A 27,854-nucleotide genomic window follows, 5' to 3' on the forward strand; every position below is an offset into this window, starting at 1 on the left:
CGTAGCGCACATCCGGTCGAGTATCACTTGCTTGTAGGGCCCGTATCGTCTCTTCCATTCGCTTCAGTCTACGCTCCTGCTCGTCGTCGGCCTCGGGGAAAAAGTGCGTTGGTGAAGCGACCTAGGCCACGTGAATCGGCGTGCCTGGTTCGAGGAAGGTGGTGTTTATAGGGGGTGGTGCTTGGTAGGAGAAGTTGATGTGAGGTTGTGGAGGCGGATATGAGGGAAGATCCGCGACTTGAGGGTGAGTCGGAGCAGGTGCGCTTAAGGTCGGAAAAACCATCGGCGGAGGGACGGTATAGATCACGGCCGGGGCCGGCATGGAAACTGGTGGCGACGCGGATAGGACCTGATCCGAAGTGAGGAACGCCGCAGGTGGAAGAGGGACGGCCGTGGGGGCCAGCGGTGGTGGAAATGGACTGGTAAAGGGGTGAGCCATGGACGTATGCAGTGTTGGTGGCGCGGGCGCATCCATGTTCTCCGGGGCTTGAGTTGGCGGAACCCAAGGGGTCGGATCGACTGTCGGCCCTTGTCCCGGCGGAGGTGTGGAGCTCGAGGATGCGCGGTTCGGTCCTCTAAGCAGGGCGAGCAGCTCTGCCATGTTGGCGGCCATTTGGTTGACCGTGCCCTCGAGTGCCGTGATGCGGGCTTGGTCATCGGAGGCGGATGATGTCAGTGAGACTGGTGGAAGGGGCGCCCCTGAAGACGTCGGGGGCGGGAGATGTGTCGGAGGGGCACCCGAATACGCCGGGAGTATGCCTGTAGGAGTCAGAGGCGGCGGAGCGTGTGCCGGGGGCGGTTGGGAATGAGTCGGAACCGGTGGGTTGACTTCCTCGGAGATATCAACTCGGTCCTCTTTCATCATCCTTAGACGTTGACGAGTCGGATATCGGTGCGACGCCAGTTGCGATTTGCCTAGATTCCAAGAATGTGTAAAGGCAACATCGACATTTTGAGATGATAAGTACGGAATAAATAAAGGGACAAGATGTATGAGATGCATGAGTTTTCGAAATGCTAATGTCATTTCATTGATTTGATTCGAGTTCCATAGTTTTGCAAAATACAACGCATGAAATAAAAGGAACATAAACGTAAAGCCGACATCCCTTTGTGCTTGGTAGCCGTTTGAGAGCGGTGTGGGTCCCAGCGAGGGCAAAAACGGGCGCGTTCACTAATCCTACGGGTGGGCGATCTCGCTCGCCCTTGCATGCACTCGGTCCAACTTCGCGCTCAAATGAGCCATCTCCCTGTCTAAATGTGCGACTCGAGCGCGTACTCGAGCCAACTCCGTCTAAAGCTCCCTGTAGTCCGCGACCTCTGTGCGAGAGTCAACAAGCTCGCAACGGAGTCTATCTCGTTCCTCCCTGATGGCTCGTAATTCTGCGCGCATAGCCGCTTGGGTGGAGCTTTCGGCTCGGGAGCGGGGGTAGGTGTAGCTCGGGGAGTCGGGATGGTTTGGGACCGTTGCGGCGATGTCGATCCCTGTGAATAGAACCGGGCCACGTATGCTGATGTGGCAGAGAGTGCTCGCTCTTCGTCGGTGGGGTGCTCGGGGAAGTAAAGACGCTGTATGGTGCTAGCGTCCCGTTGACGGTGGATCTCCCGAATCTGCAGGAATCTTGCGGGGGCCGTGGATGTGGAGTCGGCCCACTGGATGCGGTAGGGTAGGCAGTCCGCCTCGGCGGGAATGTCCTGTAAGCCGCCGAGTTATCTGATTACTCGACCGGGAAATATGAGCGTGCTCCCCAAGTAGCTAAGAAGAGGGACTCCCACGATTCCAGGACATCCTGTGATCATGGGGCCACCGGGATTCTATCGAGCGACCCATATGAACCGTGCGGGCGTCAACTTGCGCCAAAAGTGCCTCCATTCCGAGAAGCTGTGCTCGGGAGGTGGGATGACCGGTACTAGGCGCTCGATCAGCGAACGCTCGTCCGCGATGTAGGAGAAAGGGTGTGATGAGCAAAAGGGGCGGATGTGCGCGAGGAGCCAAATTTGCAGTAGGTGCAGGGATCCTCTCATCCTGCCGCGCCGAACCTCTCTAATATAGTCTAGAGACCGAACGGTCTCGGCTAACAAAGCCTCCACGTAACTATGGCCTCCCACCGCTTGGAGGATGACTTGGGCTATAGCCCCGTCAATGAGGTTCGGCGAGTACGGGAACACGAGAGTGCCGAAGACCAAGAGCAGGAATCCGTGACATGCATCGCGCTGATAGGATGCCGTCGAAGGTGTCAATGCGCGGAGGAGCGTCCAATCGGAGAGCCATGCGATCCTAATGCCGTGGTCCCATCCTTGATGAAGCTCTTGGTGGATTTCTTGGGTGGGTATGCCGAGGAGGTTGGAGAGCTGACTCCGAATGGTTGCGAACGGGTTGGGCACAAAGATGCCTTGGGTCGTGGGCGTGGGCCTCTGGATGAGCGTCGTGTACTCTTCGATTGTGGGCGCCAACTCCGTCCCCTGAAAGTTGAATACTGCATGTTCGAGGTCCCAAAACTAGATGGCGGTTCTCAAGAAGATCCAATCCACCGGGGTTTTGGTGAACATAACCATATCTCCGATGATGCCCTGAATGAAGGCGCGATCCACCGGTTGGAGAGTCCTCCAAATGCGCATGATATCTTGCATAGGCAGTGTGATTGCTTCGAGCCTGAGACCGGGAGCCGGGCAGTCCATCCTTACCTAAACGGAGGAGATGTCGGCTTAACGCCTTGAGAATCAAACCAATGTAATATCCTAAGTTGTTTTTGGAAATAATGCATGCGGTGCGGAAAGATAAACTATAATCACGTTCTTTACAGTATACATCACTCGTTCTTACAGAAAAACACAAAATGCCCGTCCTAAAGAAAAACTACGGGCCGACTCAAGGACTCGACTTTTTGGGTCGGTTGACGGCATAGAGGCAAAGATGGGTCCAGCATGACGATCCCTGTGTATGCATGGTTTTCGGTGCTACTGGGAGAACCACTAACTAGGGATGGGGGCTCCCGATACAAGGGTGTGAATTCCTTGAAATCGAGCGAGGATCTTTGGGGGCCGGTTCGGTGGCATAGCCGACTCGATCCGTTCCCTTACTCGGAACCTCTGACTAACCTAGCTTCCTATTTTGGTGCCCGTGGGATTTCGGACAAGGTACCTAAGAATCCGCTAGAATGATGCGATGCAAATGCAAGAAATAAATGTGCTTGAAAATAAATGTACAGAAAGCGGTAAATAAATATGCAAGTAAGCAAACGGGATCGAGGCCGAACCCTCTAAGTGTCCCCAGTGGAGTCGCCAAGCTGTGCGCACCCGAATTTAATCTCGTCGGGGCACGCATGCGCGAAGCCTATGCGACGCGGCTTGGGAGTATCCACCTTCCCGGGGACGCGCGATGGACGCGCGTGAGAAGGAGTCGCCACTTGCCATTTTACGACCCGAAGGTCGAGGGCCGGCAAGTTACTTGGGTCTAGGGGTACAAGGTACGCCTAAATACTAAGGCAATGGTCATACGGAACCGGTAATTCCGAATTCGGGGGTTCTATTACGTGCGGGCCTACATCCCGCAAGCCCTTTCGGTACTCTAGTTTGCTAGGCTTGCCGTTTTGTTTATTTACCGCGTGATCTAGGGTTGCACTTGACTCGCCCGTTTTGACACCGTAAAGTCGGTGAATTGATTAAGTTGGGCTAAGAATCTGAAAGATGAGGAGGCTTGTGCGTCGAGGAATCGGTTCACTATCTTATCGTTATAGTTTATCGAACCGTGATGGTCGATTCCCTGCGTGAACCGAGACCACGAGTATTCGAGCTTACTCATCTCTTGGTGGCGATAGATCAACTTAACCGATTCGACACTCGGACCTCTCGCTCGCCGATCAGGGATCCTTACAAGTGAATGAGTGAATATACAAATAAAATTCTCACAATGTTCTCTCGAATAATTACAAAGTATAACTGAATAAGTAAATGGATTCCGATCAGTTTACGTTGGGCTAGTATTCCGTTCCGGCTCACCGTGTGTTTTGAATAACCGATAAATAAGTTAAGGCAACGCGGGCTCAAGGAGCCGGGGGTCCGGTCCGATCGATCCAACGGTTTACAGGTGAACCGATTGATTCCCACTGTAACCGTTGGACCGATCGAGCTCCCGGGTGATATCTATACCCGTTTCACGCACCCACTCCAAATTGCCTTCCACATAAGCCATATTCGGAGTGTGACAGTGAATCGAGGCTAGATCCCATTCCGCACTCGGGTTGCACGCGTTGGTGAATTAGGAGGCGTTGGACCTCGTGTTCGGTGGTTTGGGGCGTTGAACTCGTGTAACACGTAACCTATGGGCTCGGGCCCGAACCGCGACAAATCAGCAAAAGCAAGAGTAAAACAGAAGAAAACTGATAAAACTGATGAAATACAGACAACAACTAACAAATACCGGTGAATACGGACAAGTGGTGTATTAAGTCGAGTGTACGTGATTTAATCGGTTATTGACCCGGGTTGATTAACACACAATATGTCTAGCCTAGGCAAACATAGATGGTGGATTAGAATAGGGTTCTAAGCCAATTACACGTATGAATTTGTTTTAAGACTCTTATTCAGTGAGGTGACACTGCGGTTTCACCGAATTAGCCAAACTCGTATTTCGACTCTATATTGGAATCTAATATTCCACCTATCCATTATCTAGCGTTTGATTAAGTCGAATGTACGATTAATCCGGTTCTTCACGTTTTGTAACTGAAATAAAATGTTCACCACCGAGTCTACGATAGGAAGATCGAAACATCGAAAGTGAACGGAGTGGGTCGTGCGAATGAAACTCGCACCCGAACGGGTTACCCTTTCTCGTTCATAGATCGAGGTGTTTCCAACTCCCTAACGCCTAGGATATTGGTGAATCTCGGAATGACGATTATACCCTTGGATAATAAAACGTGTGATGTTCGTGTGCCAATTGAAGATCGTGTGACACGAAGAAGTCTAAGGAGGACTCGCGTGTCTCGACTCGAGCCGCCTCAAATTGGGCCCGAACTCGAGTCGTGGCACGCGAGTACTCGCTAGACTTCGATTCTATTCGTGTTACACGTCTCGGTGCTTTGAAATTGTGAGCTTTTTAAGGAAAAGGGGCATCCTCGCAGTTCCGTGAACCATCGATGCGTTTACGAATTAATAGTCGATTCATCCAATTATTTAGTCCAAGTGATTTAATTAGCCGAATGATACGTCCCGTTTATCCCGTTTGTGAGATTCTTCGATATTTATTATTTCATGTCGCGGTTAAAGTTTTGACGGGTGATATCCGGATCTAACATGTCTAACAAGTAATAAACGCGTAGACAACGATTTAAAGGAAATGTAATTACGAGCAATTCCAAGGATCGACCTCGGAAAGACGGAGAGACCAACCGAGACTCCAAAGAGGTCACGGATGATTCGGCCACCTCTCAAGGGTGATCGGCCGAATACTCCTTGACCCGGTTCGAGTTTCGGTGGGTCTTTCACGTCGTTCCTAACCGCCCTTTGTATGCATCAAACACCATGTACGTGAGAACAACGCATATTTCACTAGATCGGCATCAACACAACCACGATTCACACAAATAAACACGTGAGACATTCAAAACATCATATTCACGAAATCAACAAACAATATTAGTTCATTCTATGATAAACTTAGGAACAATACATGGAAATCGCACGGCCTCAAGGAAAGGAAGGCCCAAATGCTTCGGGCATATCAAGGAGCCTCACGGCCCCTATTGCAAGGAGATGGCCGTGGGTTCCTTGGTATGGCCGAACTCTTCAAGAGCTCTCCCTCCTAGATTCCGAACCATTCCCTTCGTCTAATCACGACTTAGCCATGGTCATAATCACATAAAAGTCGTACAAACATGCGCGAACGAGGCATTTAAACGGAAATAACAAGACGACGTCGACTCAAATAATAACGAAATGGATAAAACACGGGAATCGGCCCGTCTCGAAGTGGGAGAAAGCCTCCCGGACTTGTGTGGTCCAAGGAAGCTCTCGGCCACATTCCATCAAGGATGGCCGTGAGCTTCCGTGATCCACACGGGTCGGGAGGATTTCTTCGGCTCCGATTCGGATCTTTTCCCGTCATGCTAACGCGTTACATGCGATTAACAGTAAAGAGACATAGGAATCAACTCGATTCGGGAAAAGAGAGACCGCCCTAGTCCCGGGCAAGCCGAGGGAGCTCACGGGTCTCTCCCTTGAGACTAAGCCGTGAGTCCCGTGGCTCAACCGTGGCCAAGGGAGCCTCTCCCTTCCGGATCCGAGCCACTTCCTATCGTGGCACACGAACTCATGTGTCATACGGGCACGGCACGGACATATAAATGAATATAACGCACGTACGTTGCATGGAAATGCATGGGAAGCACGAATCCGAAAGAAAAATGTAAACTTCCATGCATTCCGACTCTTTAAAGAATATAAATGTTTCATACAAGCAAAAATCGAAGATCCTAGCTTCTCTAAGTTGTAAAGAGATGTTACCTAGCCTCGGTGTACTAGGAAAAGAGTCAGGGAAGCGGCCTTGAGAGTCGTGAGACTCGGCTAGAGACTACGGGTGACGAGACCCGAGAGGTGGCAGCCGCAGCAACTCGGGAAGAATGGGGTCGGCACGCTAGCTCCGGCCACGACACGGTGCAAGATCGGGCTCGTTGAACTCCTAAGGGACGGATCTAGACGTTCGTGGGTAGTCCCAAACGTGCCAAGCCCTAGACAAACCCGAAACAGTGAGAGAAAGTTCGGTAAAAACACAAAGAGCCCGGTAAGGAAAAAACGATGAAACGGTGGTTGTGCACGGTGGATCGGCCCTCGGATCGTGACCACCTCTTCACGGGGGAGGGTGAGGGTTGTGAGGAACCCTTTAAACGTGATGGCACGACTCGGCAAAGTCGTGGGGAGGAAAGGCACGTCGTTAGGGCTCGGACGCGCGTGGGTGACTCACGGGACTCGATTCTCCTCACGGCTAGAATGTGATGTTGGAGGCTTCAAATGGAAAATCTAAGCCCGGAAATGGACTTAGGGGGTGGAAAATATGTAGGCTAGGGAGTTTGGTGATTTTTGGTTTAAGTCGGGTCGGGTGGTTACCGGAATACCGGGCGGTTTTCCGATGATTTTGGCCGTCTCCGGCCTTGGCAAGGGCTAGACGGAAGTGAAGCAAAGGGCTGGAAGTTGAGAGCTTCTTAGAGAGAAGTTGGCTTGAGAGAGAATGAGAATGAAGAAGTGATTAAGTCTAATGAAGAATGGGAACTTATAAGAGGCTTTAATGGTTCGGTTAAGTGAAGTTAATCGCGGTTTTGAGGCTAATAGGGGGCTGCCGAAATTTTGATGGAGATTAGGGAGGGGAAGATGTCACTTAGAGTGTGGGGGAAGCAAGAGGAGAAGTGATGAGGGTGATGGATGGATGATAGGAAGTGATGGATGTGTAAGAAGTGTAAGAAGAATTTGAATTTGTGGTGGGGGGAACTTGGAGCCACCGGATTGAGGGATTAGCCGCGGCTAATTGTGGCCGAGCCGCGGCTTGAGGGATTGAGCCGTGGCTTGGGGTTGAGCCTAGATCTTGGGTTTGAGCCGCGGCTTGGTAGCTTGGCTTGGCTGAGCTGTGGGTCCCATTCGACTAAGAGAAAAGCCAGAAAAAGCTTGAGACTTGATTGAACGCGCGTCCGATATCCGATGTTCGATTAATTAATGGATTTGGAATACTTGCACGAAGAGGATTTGAATGAGCCTAATATTGCCATATGTCATGTGAACGAATGTTCGGGTGACTCGGCGCCTCGAGAGTCGGTTTTGCCCTGTTTGGGCATTCAGAGAGGAGTTAACCATCCCCGTTCTCCGATTGCTCCTTTGTGCATTGTAGTGCTTGTCTCGGTGAGCTTTTTGTCCTGCGCGGGATGGTTGGCTCGCCGTCCCTAACCGAAGCCCGTTAGCCGGGGAAGACCTAGGGACTCGGGACCGGGGCTTTCTCAGTGTTTCCCGAGTGTCTCGAGGTGTTCGGGGATCGTTGTGATCTCTATTCTCCATGAATGTGCCCCGAAGATTCGCCGGGAGGCGTTTGTGACCACTGAAACGTTCCTCGGGAAACCCTGTAGAGTTCCGAAAGGTCATATGAAGCTTGTTCCATGACCCCGGTGGTCCTTGGGTGCCTGTAGGCCCGTTTCCGGGTGCCGTTTGCTCATCAGTGGATCGGGCCCCGGGAGCCCCGTCAGAAAAGGCGTCTGTGAGAGATCGGGAGTGTCCCGGCTCAAGCAGGATGCCTCCGGAACGCGCCCGGACGCGTCGTTGGTCACTTTGGCACTGAGAGGGATTTTTAGAGTCCCATATTGGGCATTTTTCGGTGCTTCAGTGATTCGGTGATGAATAGTACCGCAGTGCCAGCTCCTGTTGCTTCGGGACTTGTCGTCTGCTTACTCTTTCGATCGCCCTCTCGTTCTCAGCGGACCCTGCTTTCTTTTGTCATTCATGCCTACATGCCCGCATGTTCGCCTCCGATTGCTGGGTGATGACTAGTAACCCGAGCTTTGGTCGGGGATTCTCGTGTAGGAAGCCGGTGGGCCAAAATGAGGTGCTAACAGCAGCCGTTCCAACCGTTCGTCTTGCCTATTCAACCTTTCTCGGAATTCACCGAAAACCATGTTCATATGCTCAAACTGTTGTTGCATGGCTCGTAACGTCATGTTCAGATCAAGCCTTCTGTCGTCTCCACTATTTTCCTGTGACATGATGAAATATGCAATTAAAGGATCCTCACGCGCTCCCTCACGTGTTTTACACTCAACAAGATGCCACTCGAAACACTCATGTTTTCACTCAAAATAGGCTTTTATCTTCTGATGTTCTCACACTCTTGCCTTTTTCCTCTCTTAATTTCCTCTTCAAAGTTCTAGGGCAACTAATCAATCTGATCGCAAGGCGGAAAACGAGTTCAACCCGAACAACTTATAATATCAGATCCCGAAAAACTATATTTTGATCCAAAGAAAATGATATGACACAATCTGACCCAACGACGTAGTTTATGGATATGATAGAAGATACTGAGTACGGAAGATGATCAAAATATATGTGAATGAATGAGACCGAACGCACAAAGATAGGATGGACAAAAATACGATCAGAGAAAAAAAAATAGAATGAGAGTAACTATGACAGGTCAACTTAAGGCCAAGACGATTACAACACAAAGACAACAAATTGTGTAATAAATTCTTCGCCCATGAAGACAGCAAATGGTGCTACGAACAACACCCAGTGATACCTCCTTTTTTTTTTTGCCCTTTTTCTTTCTTTTTTTTCCTTTTTTTTGTTTTTGTTTTTTTTTTGACGATTTAGATAGCTAAGAACATATCAGACAAGATTAATGGAAAGGATAGAAATGGAAGCTATATCTAAAAATTCTAGAATGAAGAACAATGATAGATGAAACCTCGATTTGGAGCTTAATTTCTGATACCAAATGATGTGAACCCCACGAGACCTGCTGCAAAACCCGACAACAAAGACTGGAAATCGAACTCGGATCGCCAATAGAGGTTAAGAGGGATAGAATACTGACCCGATGGTTATAGAAAACCAAGAACCAATATTATAAGTAGCCGAGAATTACAAGCATCCAAGGTTACAATCTCGAAAGGTTGCCGAAGAACAACTTAGAGGAAAATTCTCACCAGCATAGTCTGAAAAGTCCCCATAATCAGCTATTCAGCCTCCTTTATATAAACTTAGGAGAATCTGGAAACTAGTAAACTTGGCAACTGGAATATCTTTAGTTTCCTAAAGCCGAAATTAATAGAGAAAACTAAATAAAGGCCCCCTAGAATATTTGGCAGTCTTTTTATTTATTCTTCAACATCTCTTGGCTTTCCTTATGCGTCTACTCTAATTTTGGATGGGCTATCGACCATCTCAAGACAAGTTAATTGGGTAAGGCCCTTTAGGGACCCAATCGAATTAGTCTCCTCTTGGCCCAAAAAACCCGCAAACGAGCTCTCCACAGCTTGCTGGATTTGTCTTGCCTTCGCTCATGTGATTGGTCCACTTGGAACATGCAAGCCTCCAAGATCTTGTGCATCAGCTCCGTCTTCACGAATCCAACTTCCGAGCTCGTGTGCTTCAGCCTCATCATCGTGCCCACGATCCTCATCACGAAGTCCTTCCGCCCTAAGCTTGTCGGTTTGACCCAGAGTCATATCAATTACCATACCGTTGGTATTGAAAGCAATAAAGGGGATCGAATTATACTTCAACCTGATTTAGTTTTATAAAATATCCACTATCCAGTTTCATCTATATGAATTTTTGGTATAGGAATGAGTAAATTTTTCAAATTTTTATATAAATAAAAATGGATATATGATCATGTAAACAAAATATGTTGAAAGTGCGTAATTTAATTTCTAACAATTTCTGTTTTTTTCTATGTTTAGGTTAGAGAGTAAAGTACAAAATTTTTTCTTAAAATTGACCCTTCAATATACATTAGAATTGCAAAAATAAATTGGGGTTATTACGCCAGATATTTTCATGATATCACTCGTTTCTCAAATCTATTCCATGATTTAAAAATTATCCGGAAATGCCCATATTTTACATTTGGTTCCAAATCTATCTTGGCGTTCATTTCTCCATCAACATTTAAAGATGTTTCTGATGTGGAATGTAAGAGGGTCTATTCTTACTACTGTGGCATTTGCCAGGGATAGATTTGAAAAAACAAATTAAAACCATGGATAGATTTGATAAAAAATTAAAATCATTGGATACGTTTGGAGCCCACTTACGTTTCATTGACGAACAAATTGATGACGTGATAGATTTGGAATAATATATAAATTATAGGCCTTTTTTGGTAATTTTTAAAGTATAAATTGATTCGATAAAAGGATAAAATCATGGAATATATGATGCAAAAATCCCAAATAAATTTTACGTACATGCACATTGTATGTATTAGATCTCTATCATAGCGATCGTGTTTTTAATTATAATTCATTCCATTAATAATTGCTCGAAAGTCACGAGCATCTCACATCTTTTTGAATTGTAATAAACACTGGATCAAAATTGTCATAGCTTACTATTCATTAAACAACCTTCTTTTGACACTGTGGGCATTTTACTGGTATTGGAAATAAGACAATAAAATCTAATTTGATAAATAATTAACCTATTTTAGTGAATTTCAATAGTTAAAATCTGAAAAAATAAATTAGATAAAAGTTATGTTTCTTAATAAAAAATCCCTAAGAATATAAAATTAATCTTGAATCTAACTATCTGTTGACTGAATGTAAAATTAACATCATATTTGTGATATTATATGAATAATCAAAACTTTTTTAATATGCAATTAGATAGTATCGGACCACTGTTATCGGAATCGAACCGGACTGATCGGACCAGGAATCGACACTTTGACCGATCCGGTTCTCTTGTGAACCCAAAGCGCACGAATAAACCCATGAATCCAAAGAACCAGGTGGTTTTTCAAGGAAACCCATGTGACCCAGCCGGTTCTATGGGTTCTCTATATTTTTTAAAATTGTCAAAATACTATGAATGGAGAATGAATTGAACCTTAGACCTCCAAGTTATTACTTTACCCACTTATCCATTTAGCTATCAACTTTTTGTGGTGCACTTTTTACCATTCCTTTATAATTTATCTCAATGACCTTCATAATTGTCTATTCTAAACCATATTTTAATTGTTTTTCTTAGTAATATTGTAGTTATTGCATATTTAACAAATTATAATTATTTTTATTGGTAATATTATTATTTATTTAATTTTTAATTAAACGTGCAGTCCGACCCATCGAACCTTCGGTTGAATCCATAAATCCGTAAATCCATGCCTCGACCGGTTCGATATCCGGTCCGGTTCTGATAACACTGATCAGGACCAACTTGTGCGCTCCTTCACGAATCCACATTGCCAATTCAGTCAAAAATAGGCCACCCGCAATTGATCGTTGACCAACAAAATTAGTTTGACTTGATGAAATGATTTTTTTAAAATTAAAGTATTAAATGAGAATACTAATACATGACATGAAAAGTCAAATTATTGCAGTGAAATATAGAAATTAAAATATAAATGCTGATTTTCAAGACAAAACACTTTAATGAAAAATGTTATGCAAACCATTCACGCATGCATGCAACAACAGGCTATGTAAATTTGATAAAAACAGTAAGTAAATTTATATTAGTTTAAATTGGAACCTTGAATTCTAGGAGTGCTTCAAAAGTGAATTCAGAATGTCTTCGGCTCTGTTTGGTTTCAGAGTTGTATTTTAGAATCACAATTCTAACTTAATTCTACCCACTACAAAACAAAATAACTCATACAAACTCAAATAGTGGGTCCCATTTATATTACTTTTTCCCACAACAAAACAACATAACTCTTACAAAGTCAAAGGGTGGGCCCCATTTATACCACTCAAAATCAAAATCAAAATCACAATTCTAAAATCCTACTATAAAACCAAACACCACCGAAATGTTTTTTTATAATTTGGACGTTAAAAAGTTTGAAAGTTCTTTTTGAATTCATAAAGAATAAAAAAATCGTTAACTTTGATATAAATTTAGCGTTATTTTGATATAAATAAAGTACTTTTATAGTTGGCAAAAGAAAAATAAGAATAACTCATGAATTTAATATATTCTATTAATATTTAACTCAAAAATTATCTAAGAGTAAATTTTATAAAAATAAATAAATTACATAGTTGATCAAATTAAAATAAATAATAAATTATACTAATAGTTGTCACTAAGGGACCGTTTGTTTTCGTTGTAAAGTTCGAACTTTACATAGTATTTTACGGTGTTTGTTTACAAAGATTGTAAAAGTTAACTGTTGTAATCATTTGCTCGAGTTAAAATTTTACAACTATCGTCAGAGAAGACTTTGCATTCAAAACAGGTGGAACTGTTAGATTATAACAGAGATTACTGTCGTAGAGCTCTCAATAATCTCTACAAAAATAAATCATATAATATTATTACTCTTATTTCCCGTAATCCAATATTATTTATCAAACACAATAATCTCACATTTCAACTTTTAATTCACGAAAAAAAATTTATAGTTAAACTTTCCTCCAATCTTCATATTTCATACAATCTAATAATATTCGAACCAAATGTCCCCTCATTGTATTCCTAGTAATAGCAATTGGGCGGGTTGGTACGGGTAGTTCAGTAACCATACCGGCGTCGTGCTCACAGATACCCGTACCAACCCGCCCCGTGCTAGAGATTAGGATACCATGCTTGCACTATCGCGAGTGCACGAGTATTTGCCCCACCCTGTCTTGTCCTATTGCAACACATATTAAAAAATTGAATTTAAAATGAGGAAACACGACATCACATGAATGAAGAAACACGACATTGTCACATGAACGAAGAAACACAACATAGTCACATGCAGGGCGTCGGTGGTGAATTTGAAGGCAGATGAGCCGAAGAGCAGGGCTGTCAGAGTGATGGAATGAGAGTCAAAGGCAGAGGCGGAAGTTAATTGATGACAAAAATATGTTAGGAGTAAAAACGACAGTAGGATTTTACTATTTTATTATGAGTAATTTCTAGGAAGAAAAGAGACAAAGAAAAAGAAAAGCTTCTAGGGCTCGAAGAGGAGTTCTACCACAAACCCCCCCCCCCCACCCCCCCCCCCCCCCCCCCCCCCCCCCCCCCCCCCCCCCCCCTCGCCCATCGTACCCTATCGCACCCTCGCCCGTCTCCCACTCTCTCCTCCTTTGCAGTCTACTCCAACGGCGATCCTTCCACAGCTAGCGACAGTCTCCTCTGCCCCTGCTACCGACAGACGACCACGGTCGTCTTCACCTCCCCTGTCCGCTTGGGCTCTTGAGACGGTCGTTTCCAGTCCCGCGACAAAAGGAACCCACAGCTCGCCGACTGTCTTCCTTGGTAGCCGCGTCTCCTGCTGTCACTGACACCACCAGGATCCTCGAGCAACGTCACCAGGCAGCCACAGCATTCCAACAACCCGTCGTTCCGAGTCCACTGCCGGTTCCGACGCTACCAGCGGAACCCAAGCCGCCAGTCACGTCCTCTGAGGTGCGTTCTTGAACCTCTCTGCGATTTGTGGCTTGGCCTGTGTGTGCTTCGTGTTTTATTGGTCTGGTTGAGGTCTGATTAAAGTCTGATTTGTGTCGGATACGTGATTCATGCTATGGTGTAATGTGGAAGGTTAATTGGTTAGGGTTCTTGGTGATATCAATGAGAAGGGTCATTGATTTGACTCTGTTCCAATTGTGGGCTTTGTTCTTCTGATTAGGGGTTCGGGAGTCTGGTTGAAAGGCGGAGCTGACAAGAATCATCAATTCGATATCATGGTAAGCAGTCCCGCACTTCGGGATTACATTTTTAGTAAAGTACAATTTTTTAATGCGAGCGCTCATTTTGGATTTAATGGTTTTACAGTCAGGGAGGAAGGAGACTGTCTTGGATTTGGCCAAGTTTGTGGACAAGGGGGTTCAGGTCAAGCTCACTGGTGGACGACAAGGTTTGCGGCTTCCCCTCTAACGGCAGAGTTTGTCAGTCTATCTTCGTGCTGTGTGTATTATTTGTTGAGTCCATTGGGTGGTGTGGTATTCTGAAGCCCAAAACTTGAATGTTGACATGTCGAGTGAGATATGAGGACCCTCATCCTCTTCAGAACCAGATCGTGTTGCATCACTCTTTGGTGCTTAGTTTCATGTATTGCCGAAAATGTGGTTCAATTTGTCAGCAATCAGTAGGTAAGGTGGCGTTTGGTAATGGAGTGGAGTTTAACTCCACTCCATTCCAAATATTAACGTATATATTTAAGTGCGATTGTACTAATGGTTAGGAAAAAGTATTTGTGGGAATTTATTATTGAACATGAGAAAAAGATTAAAAAAAAGTAATGATTATATTATTAGATTGATGGAAGAATGGAGTGGAATGAGGGAATTTATTATTAAAAATTTAATTGTATTAATGGTTAGGAAAAAATGTGTGAAAATTAATTATTAAATAAGAAAAAAAGACAAAATAATAATGATTATGTTGTTGAATTTGGGAAAAAAATGGAGTGGAGTAAAGTTGTAATGGAGTTAAACTCAATTACTCTCCATTATGTTTTTGGGTAGTGGCCTCGGTAGATTTTCGTATTAATCTAGCCCACTGAAAAGATGGTAGACTGGATTGATTTGTGCAACACTTGATAGGAAAAGATTCTGTATGAGATGTGTCCAACCTGCATATCAAACTTTCTCATTGCGTACCTGAAATCATCTCTCATGCAGTCACTGGGACTCTGAAAGGATATGATCAGCTGCTGAACCTTGTCTTGGATGAGGCGGTAGAGTTTCTTAGAGGTAATAGCTTTATGGCTCAGACTTTGAATTCATGCTCGAGGATTCTTTTAGTGTTAGCACATATTGTGCTCATCTGCTTTGAAACTGTTTGGGCTTGAGCTTTAGTTGGAAAACTGTATATTGGGGAGCACATGGTTCTTACTCTTTTGACTTCCATTGGCAGATCCTGATGATCCACTGAAGACGACTGACCAGACCAGGCGCCTTGGCCTAATTGTAAGTTTTCTTCCATTTTACTAGTGCAGGCTTAGGTTAAGTTGATCGTATCTACTTAACGCTTTTCCTTTCTACTTTTTTGATACCTATAAGATTCTTTTGTTACCACAGCATTTTTAAAACTTTTGTTCCCCCTCCTGGCCAATGTATAATTGAAGAAGTATTTCATTGCAGGTCTGCAGGGGAACTGCTGTGATGCTTGTGTCACCGACCGATGGCACAGATGAAATTGCCAACCCTTTTCAACCGGATGGTGCCTAAGTAGTGTCATGTCTCACCTTTATTGGCTAACTTAGGTATGTCTAAGTTCATGATCCCTGATTCTTCTTTTAAAATTGAGAATAAAGCATGTTATCTTGTATCTCAAACAGTTTAATTTTTCACTTTTTTTTGGGCTTTATCTTTGCAGTAACAGCAGAGGATCGAGGTTTAAGCTTCTGTGTGGTGAGTCAACGTCTAGTTTGTCATATAGGTCAATGCTGGAAGATGATGATGCAATGGTATTTCCAAGGTCAGGATGTGTGGTACTTTCTTGGCAATGATGGATTTCAAATTCTGAAAGGATGCCAATTTGATTCTGTAATTCTAAAAAATGAACGTTTATAGCTTAGTTTCACATGCTGGTTGATTGAAGCTAGTTCTTGTTTTGAGGAAAGAGTCATCATGCCATGTTCGAGCATTATTTAAGTTTGCCAGCCACTCAATTTTATTTTTCTGATGATGATTTGGAATCTTGGATGCCTTCTCAAAATTTCTCCAGTGTCTAGGAAGGTCACCGTTGTTGAGAGTGTGCAAACAATATCATTAAGTATAAGGATTCAGGAGTTGGCCTTTCTCATGCCCCACAACCGTGGAAGTGCCCGTGTGTGCATGCATGAGAAATCCGAACTTTCGGTTGATAGACCTTGATGGATCCTAATTAGCAAGACTCATCTGAATTTTCTACTCCAATCGAATCACCAGCTGCCCCGGAAGAATCATTTTAACAATCTGAGTATCCCTATGTGAACATGCAAAATTGATTAAGGGATTAAAGGAGTTAAATCGCCAAGAGAGTCATATCTTCAAGTCTTACAAGCAGCTAGGACTTGCAGCCTTGTTTTGTGAAAAATAAGAGTGAGAAGTGGGTCGTGGAACGGAAGAACTGACCAGCCTGATATCAGTGCTTAACTTCGAGAATGGCTAGCTTATCTTATGAGCAATACCAAACAGTTGGATAGCTTCGACGTGAAAAGGCTTTGTTTGAGTGGAAAAACGAAAAAAAGAACAAAAGGCTTTGCTAGCCTTTTTTTTTTTTGGTAATAGTAGCAGTTCATTCAACTAAATTAAAAGAAACCATTAGCTACAAGGGGATAAACAACCCTGCACCCGCAGGCGCATCTAAAGTTAACAACTGCGAAACTACAAAAGGAGCAAAATTAAGGATAATTAGAGAAGCTTGCTGGTTTCTTCCCATCTTTGCTAACGCATCCGGTCAGTGATTGGAAATCTCTGAAGATGTGCACAGGTCGGACCTTCATCCAGTTTGGATGTTTTATGCTTGCTTTAGGAGCCCGAAACTCTTTTTCTTGGCGAAGAAGTCCAGCAAATTCTTGCCGAAGTTGTTTTTCTAGTTCTGAGAGATGCTATTTCGGCCCACTGGCCTGAGCCCTTTTATCCCATCCAATCAAGTTGGACACTTTCGTTTCTTGTGGAATATGTCACCAAAAATCTCCTTATTTCACACCTTGGCTTTCTCGGGAAAGACTTTAACCGCGACTGGATGAACATGATTTGCAGTCTCCCATTAGTCGGCTACCAGATCCTTGAACCCCCAATGAGAACCAAACTGTCTTGAATCAGAATGGCTGGTCTAACTTCAGAACATTAGAAGAGTTGAGAGATAACAGGATAGGACAGTGGTCTGAGTGAGATCGTGAGAGATGGGTAACCAAAGCTTCAGGGAATTGAAGCCTCCATGAGGGATTAGCTTAAGACTCAGTCTAGACGCTTTTGGACAAAGAGTAGAAAAGTTCCCGAGGTTCGACTAGGTGAATCGCGGCTCAGAAAATCCCAAGTCTGATAGTCCACAATGAGTAATGACAGAGTTAAAACCCTCGATTCTCTGATTTGCGAAGTTACTGATGAGTTTTAGGATCTAATCCAAGATACAATCGGATTTGTTTCGGGCCCAAAGACACGTTCTAAGGCCAAGAAACTTGATGCAACAAAGCCCGAGCCCATTATCATACTTACGTGCATGGAAATAGGTGGTCAAACACCAAACCAAGTGGAGTAGGTGACTCATTAATTACCCACCTGCATTTTGGATGAAATTCCATTCAATAAGAGTGGTTGTAGCAATATAGATAAGAAGTTAATGCCAGAAGACTTTTGTTCAACCATCTTATTGAAAAATTTATCTTTCCCATGCTTGGGAACTAGTTATCTTTACTTTCCATTAATGTCATTAAGTCTAGTGGTTGTAAGAGGACTATATAAGCTCTATTCTGATTAATGAGAAAGATAGGTGAATATTGAATGAAATTTGCCTAGAGCATTTCTTTTCTTTCTTATCTAAACTATTCCATTATTTAGTGGTGAAAACCCCAATTTTTATTATTCATTCTTGAGCGTGTCGAATCAAAACAACTTTTCTTACTTGTGACGATTTATCTTATCGAGTGACCTTAGTTAGTTCTACCCTCCACCCTTGATCTGAGAACACATAGTTTGGTATCAGAGCGAAGGTTTCATCCATTCCTTCACAAAAGAGTGTCGAGTGAAACACAAGAGAGAGTGTAAACACGAGAGTTTGTGAAGAAAATTTCTAGAAAAATTGAAGATATGGCTAAAGGCAACTGGAATAAGGTTCCAGGATGACTTACTCTCGAACAAGTCCAGTTCAAGGGTTTTCAACAAAGACATGATGACTTTTATGAATGTCTGGATCGAGTGACCCAAGCACTCGGAGGGTTGGCTTTACTGCCAACTCTTCCACCTCAAGCACAATGTCAACAAAGAGGCGTAAGGAATAACATCAAACTGAATATTCCCCAATTTAAATGAACGAGTCCCCTGAAGAGTACCACAAGTGGGTGCAACGAGTTGAAAAGGTCTTTGAGTACTACGGGCACTCTGAATCGCAAAAGTGTAAGCTTGCTGCCCTTGAGTCCATTGATTATGCTAATCTATGGTGGGAAAGTTTCAAAGCAAAATGAAGGAGAGATAGGGAGAATGAGATTCATAGTTGGCGGGAGATGAAAAGACCTATGCGTAAAAGATTTGTGCCTGATTACTACAAGCAGCAAATTTATCTTTAATTGCAAAGTATTAGGTAGTGTAGTATGTCCGTAGAAGATTATGTCTAGGAAGTCTAAACAAGGAGATCGCAGATATGGTTGAATTGCAGCCTTTTCGGTCCCTAGAGGATGTGATAAAGCTGGCCGTTAAGGTCAAAAGGCAGCAAAAATCTGACTAACTAACTATGTCACAGGTGTTCAACCCGAAGTCGATGATTGTTAGATCCACACCCCAAGAGTCAACTTCAAGGTGGAACGATCCATACTAGTTTAGTTGAAAAATCGGTGAAAACCGTTTAACCTGTTTGACCCATCCGCCCAATTGACCCGCTCTTTACGAGAACCGGTTATTAAGGGAATCTCTTGTATATATATGGTGATATTGCAGGAATCGTGGAGACGTGTCGTATATTAGGTAGCTTTGTATTCTTCCCTAGCATAGAGTATTTTGTTTGCTTCTTTTCCTTTGATGTAAAGGCACGATCTCCTATTTATGTACTTTCTCATATTGAATGCAATTGAGCTAGAGAATTACTATGAGACTAATTGACTTATCTTTCTCTAGTTTGAAACACTCGCAAAATTTTAAGAGATTCCCTTAATATTGCACATGGCGAAAATCATGGTCTGATACTTTACTCATTTCCAATTGAAATTCAAATCAAAAGAGTAAGAAAAAATAAAAAGTAAGGTCGGTATTCATTCATACTGAATTAATATGATAATATTATATCATATTGGAGTTTTTTGAGGATCTGGCATGTAGTTCCACATATGGATATACAGTGTTTAAAAGCAAGTCGCTGAAAAAATGCAGAAAAGGAAAACTTAATTTTATAAAAGATAATTACTACTAATACAAAAATTTATAACTTAGTTTTAAAAAGTATTGTTTGATGAATGACATTATTATTTGTTCAATATATGATATCTCTAATATTTTATTTAAATGATATTCATATTCATATTTACAATTTTTTTTAGTGCTTATGTTTCCTATAAAAGTTAATGAAAAAAAGTTCAGACGAAAATCTATTCGTCGTACGGGCTAAAAGGTAATATAAATAATGGAGAGGACATGGGAAAACAACGGAAAAGTTAATTCCACCTCCGTCTAAATCCTTTCATGAGAAGAAATTCTCCCTGTGGCCCTTCTTCTTCTTTTTTTTTTTTTTTCCATGTGGCTGATATCTATTCGCAGTTTTATAGATTTGTGTCGGCCACATTTCTATGCGGCACTTAGGTAAAATTTATTCGGTTCTATGCTAAGCATGCTAAGCCACCACCTTGGGGCCCACTTATGGAATATTGTAATTGTAATCAATATAAATGTATATATCTTTATACATGGAGTTATTATTAGCCATAATAAATTAAGGCCAGACTTAATTGTGTAGATAAACTTACTTGCCAAAAGCAATTCTTAAATCTATATGGATTCATGTATATTTTAATTCTGACTAAGTGGTACTTGAACATAAATTCTCTCTCCTAAATTGACAGCTTCTCTCTCTACCTTATTCTTCCCTTTGTTGGAAGCAATATGTTCCATCTTCTTCCTTATCAGACGCATTCAAGTTCTTCACTAGCAATATGCAAGAATCACGCATCACTTCTCTGCAGCAGACATTAACTCCAACTGAAACACAGACTTCCCCCGTTGCTCATCCAACCCCCTGCAAGGAATATAACATCCCCGACTTTACTTCCTGCACCAACACTCTGATTCTCATTTTAATGGCATTTACTTCATTCCATCCCAACTCTAGAAATGCTCCTTCAAAAACGCAACAACATCATAGGAACGAGAAGACACAACCAACCACCATTCCCAAACTCATTGTCAATAATCAACCAACTCCCACTCCCAAACCCACCGTAAACCCACAAGATACCCCACCACCAATGGAGCCCACTGACCTGGAAAGCTCACTAGCAGATATATTCCATTCACGGATGTCCATGACCCATGATCAGGAAGCCATTGATCTGCCAACTGTGCGAACCCGAATTTCGTTTCGTCGAGACCCGCATGCGTGCGATAATGCACACGACTTGGGAGTGTCCACCTTCTCGTGGGGACGCGTGATGGACACGCATGAAAAGGAGTCGCCATTACCTATTTACAACCTGAAGGTTGAGGGCCGATGAGTTGCTCGGGTCTAGGGGCATGGGTACACCTAATTGCTAAGGCATATGGTTTGCGGAACTCGAGGTTCCGAATTCGGGGGTTCTGTTATGTGCGGGCCTATATCTCGCACGCCCTATCGGTACTCTATTTGCCTAGGGCTTACCACTTTTATTTATTTACCGCATGATTAAGCTGCGCTCATCTTACTCATTTTGACACCGTAAATTCGAAGAAAATGATCAATTCGGACTAAGAACCCGAGAAATGAGTAGGCCCGTACATCGAGGAATCGGTTCGCTATCCTCACGCAACGGGTCATCGGACCGTGATGGTCGACGTCCCTCGCGAACTGAAATCACGAAGCATTGGGTTTACTCGTCCCTAGGTAGGTAAATCGACTCGACCAATTCAGCACTTGGACCGTTCACTCTCCGATCGAGATTCTTACATGAATAAATGTACATAATAAATCCTTACACTATTCTCTCAAATAAATAAAAATACAAATTACAACGATTGAATCCCGGTCGGTTCGCGTTCGGTCATTATTTCACTCGTGCTCATCGTGTGGCTTGGAAAAGACTGAAAATTAAATTAAGATGCGCGCTCGATGTTTGGGGGCATTGGACCTCGTGATTGACGGTTAGGGGTGTTGGACCCCGTGTGAATCGTATCCTAAAGGATTCGGCTCGATCCGCAAGGAAATAGAGAAAAACAGACAAAAACAGATAAAAACATATAAATACAGAAAAGTTATGTTTTAAATGTCGTGTTCACGTGATTTATCAGGTTATGTACCGTGTCAGCACCCCATTTTGGTCCACAAGTCAAATAATGTCCATCAATAGCAAACAATACCACGACTTGAGCGTTATCACAGAAGAAGGCTCCACAGAGCGAGAAATCAATATTCATTCTCAAGTCAGCAAAATCAAGCAGATGACATGTACACACGACAGAAGGACTCCAGGGGTCACCAAAGGGTAATAGAGTGACTAGAGAGGTCAACAACGTCCAAAACCGGCATTTTCAGCATACCACGTGGACATCTCGATTTTCCGATAGTTCGCTCGTCCATCGGAAGATGGCCAATATTGGACTTCAAAAATCCACATCAATACCAAACATATGAAAAGTGTCTTCAAACGCATTTCGCAAATCATCTGCTCTATACAGAACAACTTTCTGTATACTAACAACTTTTTACTGGAAGTCCAAAAATGCTAGTTTCTCAGAGAAAAATTAATTCTTAATGTCAGATACGGCCATGCCCAACAAGCATACAGAACATGAGCAATACTTCAGATTGTCTCTTGGAAGCCACACAGACACTTCAAATGACTTCCGAGTGACAAAACGGGTATTCCCATATTCGGAAATGCATAACCGGAGACTGGTCTGACGGAATTACGGCAAACGAAGTTCATACTACATTGCCTTGAAAACTCCAGCGGACAGACGCAATTGGGAAAATCAGACAGCAAAACCCTTTTCAGTTTCCCAAGTAACCTCCGAGGAGCAGAAATGGCCATTTTCAGTGGAAATGCATATCCGGAGGTCCTTTTTACAGAAACTTGACTCCGGATGTCTACCCTACACAGTGCTAGCCTTCTCAAGGCTCATTGTGGAATCGTCGGAATGAATCACACAACTCATCTAGACCCCTCCAGCAGTACTTTAAGGGTCTCATATGCACTTTTCATGTCCTTAGAGGCCCAATCCCGACAAACAGAGATCACAGTGATCTCCGGATCGCCCAAACAACTCAGAAAAGCAATATGAGAAATCCAGTTTCGGCCTCCTAGGACATCTCCGGCTCCATATTGGCATTACCGGCTTAAGGGTCAAGAGTTCACGTGAATTGACAATTTATGTCAAAATGATCGACGTGGGATGCAGATGCAAGATATGCTGTCAGAACTGGGTAACCTCGCTCTGAATGTTTAAAAGGAGCAAACTCGGCTTCCGAGCCTCACACAGACATTTGGCAATTTTCCACGAAAAATGCCAATCTTGGGCTCATTAAATCCATTTCCTTGCATATATCGACAATTCGACGTTTAATTCGAACCACGAGTTTCGAATGCGCGATCAATCGAGACCCGAGCTTTCTCCCGGTTTCTCCTCAATGCTTTAGAAATTTCGGCTTCTTCTTCTTCAATGCAAGAAGCCAACTTGCCAACTTGCCCTCTCTTAGCCAAAATATCTTGGAGAGGTTGAAGACAACACTCAAGCTTCATCAATGCTCATTAATACTTCTTGGCTCTTTCACATGAAGAATACTTGGTTCACATTCATCCTCATCCTCTTTAGTTTGCCGAAATTTGTTAAGCATGGGGGTTAAGAGCATTTGCTTTTGCTAATTGTGTCATTAGTTTTGCCTATAAATTACCTAAAAGTGATTAAGATATGGACTTCTCTTCTTGCACACTCTCTCCAAGCTTTCTCCCTCTAGAAATCCTCTCAAACTCCATAGCCAAGAACACTCAAGAACTAGCAAGCTTCAGCACTTAGAAAGCCAAAGAGAAAAACCGAAGAAAATCTCAAGAAAACTTTGAGTTCTAAAGTCGGAAGCCGATGTTCATCATCCCGACTTAAGTTCAAAAATTCTCAAACTCCATATCCCACTCATTTTGGACCCATGGAGTTCATTGGTGAAGTTGGTTTTTTCCATTTGAAGTCTTTAAATTATTGTTTCAGGTCAATAAGTGCATTTCGGGCGAAATCGTCACTCTCGGGTGAATAGTGCCAGCCAAGCGCCAGCTCGTGCACTCGCGCCCGCCGCTCGTTTCTGCGGCGCGCCAGCGCGTCCGTGTGCCCACCAACCGTGCTCCAACGTCCTTTTGGCTTGCATGCATGCATGCCCATGCACGTCCACACTTCCTCGACGTCCATAGATTCGTGCTAACGTCCCCGACTTATTGAGTTCTCTCCCGTGCATGTCCGTGCCTTCGCACGTCCATCTGTGCGTTGTAGATTCCCCGAACGTGCACTTCGTGCATCACGAACGTTCATCCAAGTGTTCAACCGAGTCACCCGACTCTCAAACACTTCCCCGACTCTTTCCTCGTATCCCAAGGCTAGGTAAAATATTCTCGACTTAGAGGAGTTAGGGCTTTTCATATTTTTGCATGGCTATGGAGTATTATGGCGTTTTATGCAAGTTTAACTTGCAAAGCTTAATTTTTATGCACTTTCATGTTATGTTATGTATGTTTACTACCTTATAACTTGCTAGCATGTCGAAAAAAGGTTTGGATCGTCATTCGGAAGACCATCCCGACCCGGAAATGGCAAGCAAGCTCTCATCCAAGTCTCTAAATGGGATGGCCGAGACTTAACTTGCTCTTTTCGGGTTAAGATTGGTCTCCTTAGCCGATCCAAGTTAGTTTCCGAGTTTATTTTTTGTTGTTCTCGCATGCATGAAGCCACTGTTATTTTATTGATTCCCTAAATAATATATTTGTGAGTATTTGCATGTTTAAATGCGTTATTCAAATCATGATAATGCCGGCTTTTGTTAAAAACGTGTTATTCATAATGTTTGATACTTTAGCATATGAAAAATAATTAAACCGAGGCAAGGAAATCATTTGTGATTTGAATTGAGCCATGAGAGCATTCGGCCATCTTTGACAAGGTGAAGGCGAGGGCTTCTTGGCCTTTCTTGGATCAAGAATGATTTCCTTATCTCGAGTTTAATTCGTTTCTTGGATTGTGTGAATTTTTAATTTCGATATCTCCACAAATCTCGCATCAAAACATCGTCTTAAAACTTTATTTTTAGCAAACATGCATGGATTCGTGTATCGAGGACTCATTCGGATCCATTCGGTTATAAGGGTATTATCGGTCATTTGACCGAATTATCCTTGATCATTATGGAATTGTTTTAGTCGCCGAATCACGAATCGTTTTCAGAATTAATGCATTCGGCAACAACCTTGAGCATTAATTCCACGAACGGGTTAATTGGACGTTCATATGATTAATTCATTCAATTTTAAACAACTTTGCACGAATCGGACATTAATCTGTAACTCGTATCGACGAATTATAAAACGGTGTTAATGCCCTTTTCAAAACCCTCATACTTTCAAATCCGTGTTATGTTGTTCCCCTTTTCTGAAAACAAATTTTCAAATGAAGGGCAAGAACATCATTTTTGTGATTTGGCGACGTCCTGGCATGGTTTAGGATTTTAGTTGGGTATTCTGTATAAAAATACAACTACTTGAATAATAATTTCACTCGATCTAACCAAATGCTACACAATGGTTAGGTGGAACTCTAGGTTCTAAATCTAGAGTCAAAATACAAGTTGGGTTAATTCAGTGTCACAACACCAAATCACTGTAAAAGCAATCCACACATACGAGATTTGACTCTCTTTGTCAAGTTCTCAAAACAAAGCCGAATGCAAAATGTTTTGCACGATTCTTTGCTTAGCATATGACATTTGCTTGCAAAAACACCTATGGGTTAATAAACTTGTTAATCCACGTACATTCGTTGAATACAAACACATTGTCTGTTATTTACCTGTTGCTTGTTATCTTTCCGCACCTGTTTGCCATGCGGGTCGAGTCTGATCCATAGGCCAAGTAATATTAGGGTTCAACGCCTTAATCATCGATCACAGGGTTCAACGCCTTAATCAACACTCACAGGGTCCAACACCCTATTGAGTGAGAGCGTGCATTGAATTTCAGTTCTTCGGTCTTTTCCCTAAATTCACGATGAGTTAGAGCAGAGTAATAACTGAACGCGAGTCGACTGGAATTCAGCCATTTGTAATTTGTATTTATTATTTTATTCGAGAACATTGTAAGGATTTTATTATGTACATTCATTCTGTAAGAATTCCAGTCGGTAAGCAAATGGTCCGAGAGTCGAATTAATTGAATCGGTCTAATGCTTGCCCAAAGAAAAGTAAATCCAATAACTCGCGGTTCTGGTTTACGTAGGGATTCAACCTCCATGGTTCGATGAACTGTAACACAAGATTGTGAACCAATTCCCCGACACACGGGTTTACTTCTTTCTCGGCTTCTCTACCGACATTGTTTAGTTCACCGAATCTACGGTGTCAAAACGTGCGAGCCGAGCGCAACTTAATCAACACGGTAAATAATAAAACATGCAAACCTAGCAAATCAGAGTATCAAAAGGGCGTGCGGGATATAGGCTCGCACGTAACATGAACCCCCGAACTCGGATTTTCCAGTTCCGCACAAATCAATGCCTTAACAACAACTAGGTGTTCCATACCCCTAGACCCCGGGTAACTTATCCGCCCTTGACCGTCGAGTCGTAAAATGATAAGTGGCGACTCCTTCTCAACCGTCCTCACGGGAAGGTGGACACTCCCACGCCGCGCGATCCAAAAGCGCGCGATGCGGGCCCCGATGAGAGTCCATATTCGGGTTCGTACAGTTTGGCGACTCCACTGGAGACAACTTAATGGGTTCAGGCTCGATCCGTTTGCTTTGCTTGCATGTTTATTTATCGCTTTCCGCACATTTATTTTACGCACATTTAGCTTTCTGCACTTGCATTGCATCATTTTAGAGGATTTAGGTACCAAACGCCTGAAATCCCATGGGCACCAATTTAGGAATCTAGGTTAGTCAGAGGTTCCGAGTAAGGGAACGGATCGAGTAGGCTCTGCCACCGAACCGGCCCCCAAAGATCCTCGCTCGATTTCAAGGAATTGATCACCTTGAATCGGGAGCCTCCATCCCTAGTTAGTGGTTTTCCCAGTAGAACACTGAAACCATGCATAAACAGGGACTGTCGTGCTAGACCAAAATAACCTCATGTTGCCAACCGACCCAAAGTCCAATCTTTGAGTCGGCCCGTAGTTTTTTGTTTAGGCGGGCATTTTGTTGTTTTTACAAAGAGTGTTGTACATTGTAACAGATACAATTATAATTTATTCTTTCTGTACCTGCATGCATGTTTTCAAACAAACTAGGACATTGCATTGGTTTATTGCTTAAGTTCCCTTTTTCAAATGAACCATCTTCGTAAATCTGGGAACTTGAATCAAATCAATGCAACGACATTAGTTTTTGAAAACTCATACATTGCCTGCATCCGATGTTTGCACAGCAACTACCATGTCCTGTACGACAGGCGAGTTGTGCCAACCTTCGCGGGTAGACCACCCGCGGTCTTCACCTCTCCATGGCGAGACGTGCTATGACCAAAGGCCGTCCATCCCGGCCACCCACCCCGTACGACAGGCGAGTCGTGCCAACCTTCGCAGGTAGACAACCCGCGATTTTCACTTCTCCATGGCGAGATGCGTTGTGACCAGAAGCCGAGTCCATCCCGGCCACCCACTCCGCACGATAGTGAGCGTCACCGCATGATCGGAAGCACATCTCTCCGCGTGACCCCCACGCATCTACCAACGATCAAGCATGCCTCATACATGTCCAAGCATGTTCACACCAACTCATACACGCATGCTCAACATATCAATGCATGTCTCTTGGTGTTCGCACGACGCCTACCAAGCCAGTTCGCTTCCCTACGCTCTTGCATTGAAATCCTGAACAGTTCATGCTCCTTCATTGTTTTCTTTTCCCATTGCAGGAAATTCTCAATAAGAAGATAGCCTGAATACTGAGCGACCACAATTGAGACAACAAACGTCTCTCATCCAGCTCCTTGGGATTTCAACACTAAGTCCCCATCCTTGCTTCACAGAGCAAGACCACAAGCAAATTAGAGTCACCGCTTTGCAGCGCCCTGCGTTGTTCATCAACATTGAACTTTGCTTTTGCATCTCTTGTACTTTCTTATCGAGCACGC

At 43.5% G+C, this 27,854-nt stretch overlaps 1 protein-coding gene across 1 annotated transcript; it reads left to right on the top strand.

Annotated features, from left to right (window-relative positions):
• Nucleotides 1-13,724: 13,724 nt before the first annotated feature.
• Nucleotides 13,725-16,353, top strand: LOC116212513 (sm-like protein LSM7). The gene is made up of 7 exons (XM_031547163.1): nt 13,725-14,118; nt 14,339-14,396; nt 14,485-14,566; nt 15,333-15,404; nt 15,568-15,620; nt 15,795-15,916; nt 16,030-16,353. The coding sequence occupies exons 2-6, from the start codon at nt 14,394-14,396 to the stop codon at nt 15,879-15,881; spliced, it is 297 nt and encodes a 98-aa protein (XP_031403023.1). The 5' UTR covers nt 13,725-14,118; nt 14,339-14,393; the 3' UTR covers nt 15,882-15,916; nt 16,030-16,353.
• Nucleotides 16,354-27,854: the final 11,501 nt, after the last annotated feature.

This window comes from Punica granatum, chromosome 6 (genome assembly GCF_007655135.1).
Source record: "Punica granatum isolate Tunisia-2019 chromosome 6, ASM765513v2, whole genome shotgun sequence".
Classification (NCBI taxonomy): Eukaryota; Viridiplantae; Streptophyta; class Magnoliopsida; order Myrtales; family Lythraceae; genus Punica; species Punica granatum.

Coding starts and splice junctions, on each gene's coding strand:
- LOC116212513 (XM_031547163.1), top strand. Junction 14,567..15,332: donor GCTCACTGGTGGACGACAAG/GTTTGCGGCTTC, acceptor TCTCTCATGCAG/TCACTGGGACTCTGAAAGGA. Junction 15,621..15,794: donor CCAGGCGCCTTGGCCTAATT/GTAAGTTTTCTT, acceptor ATTTCATTGCAG/GTCTGCAGGGGAACTGCTGT.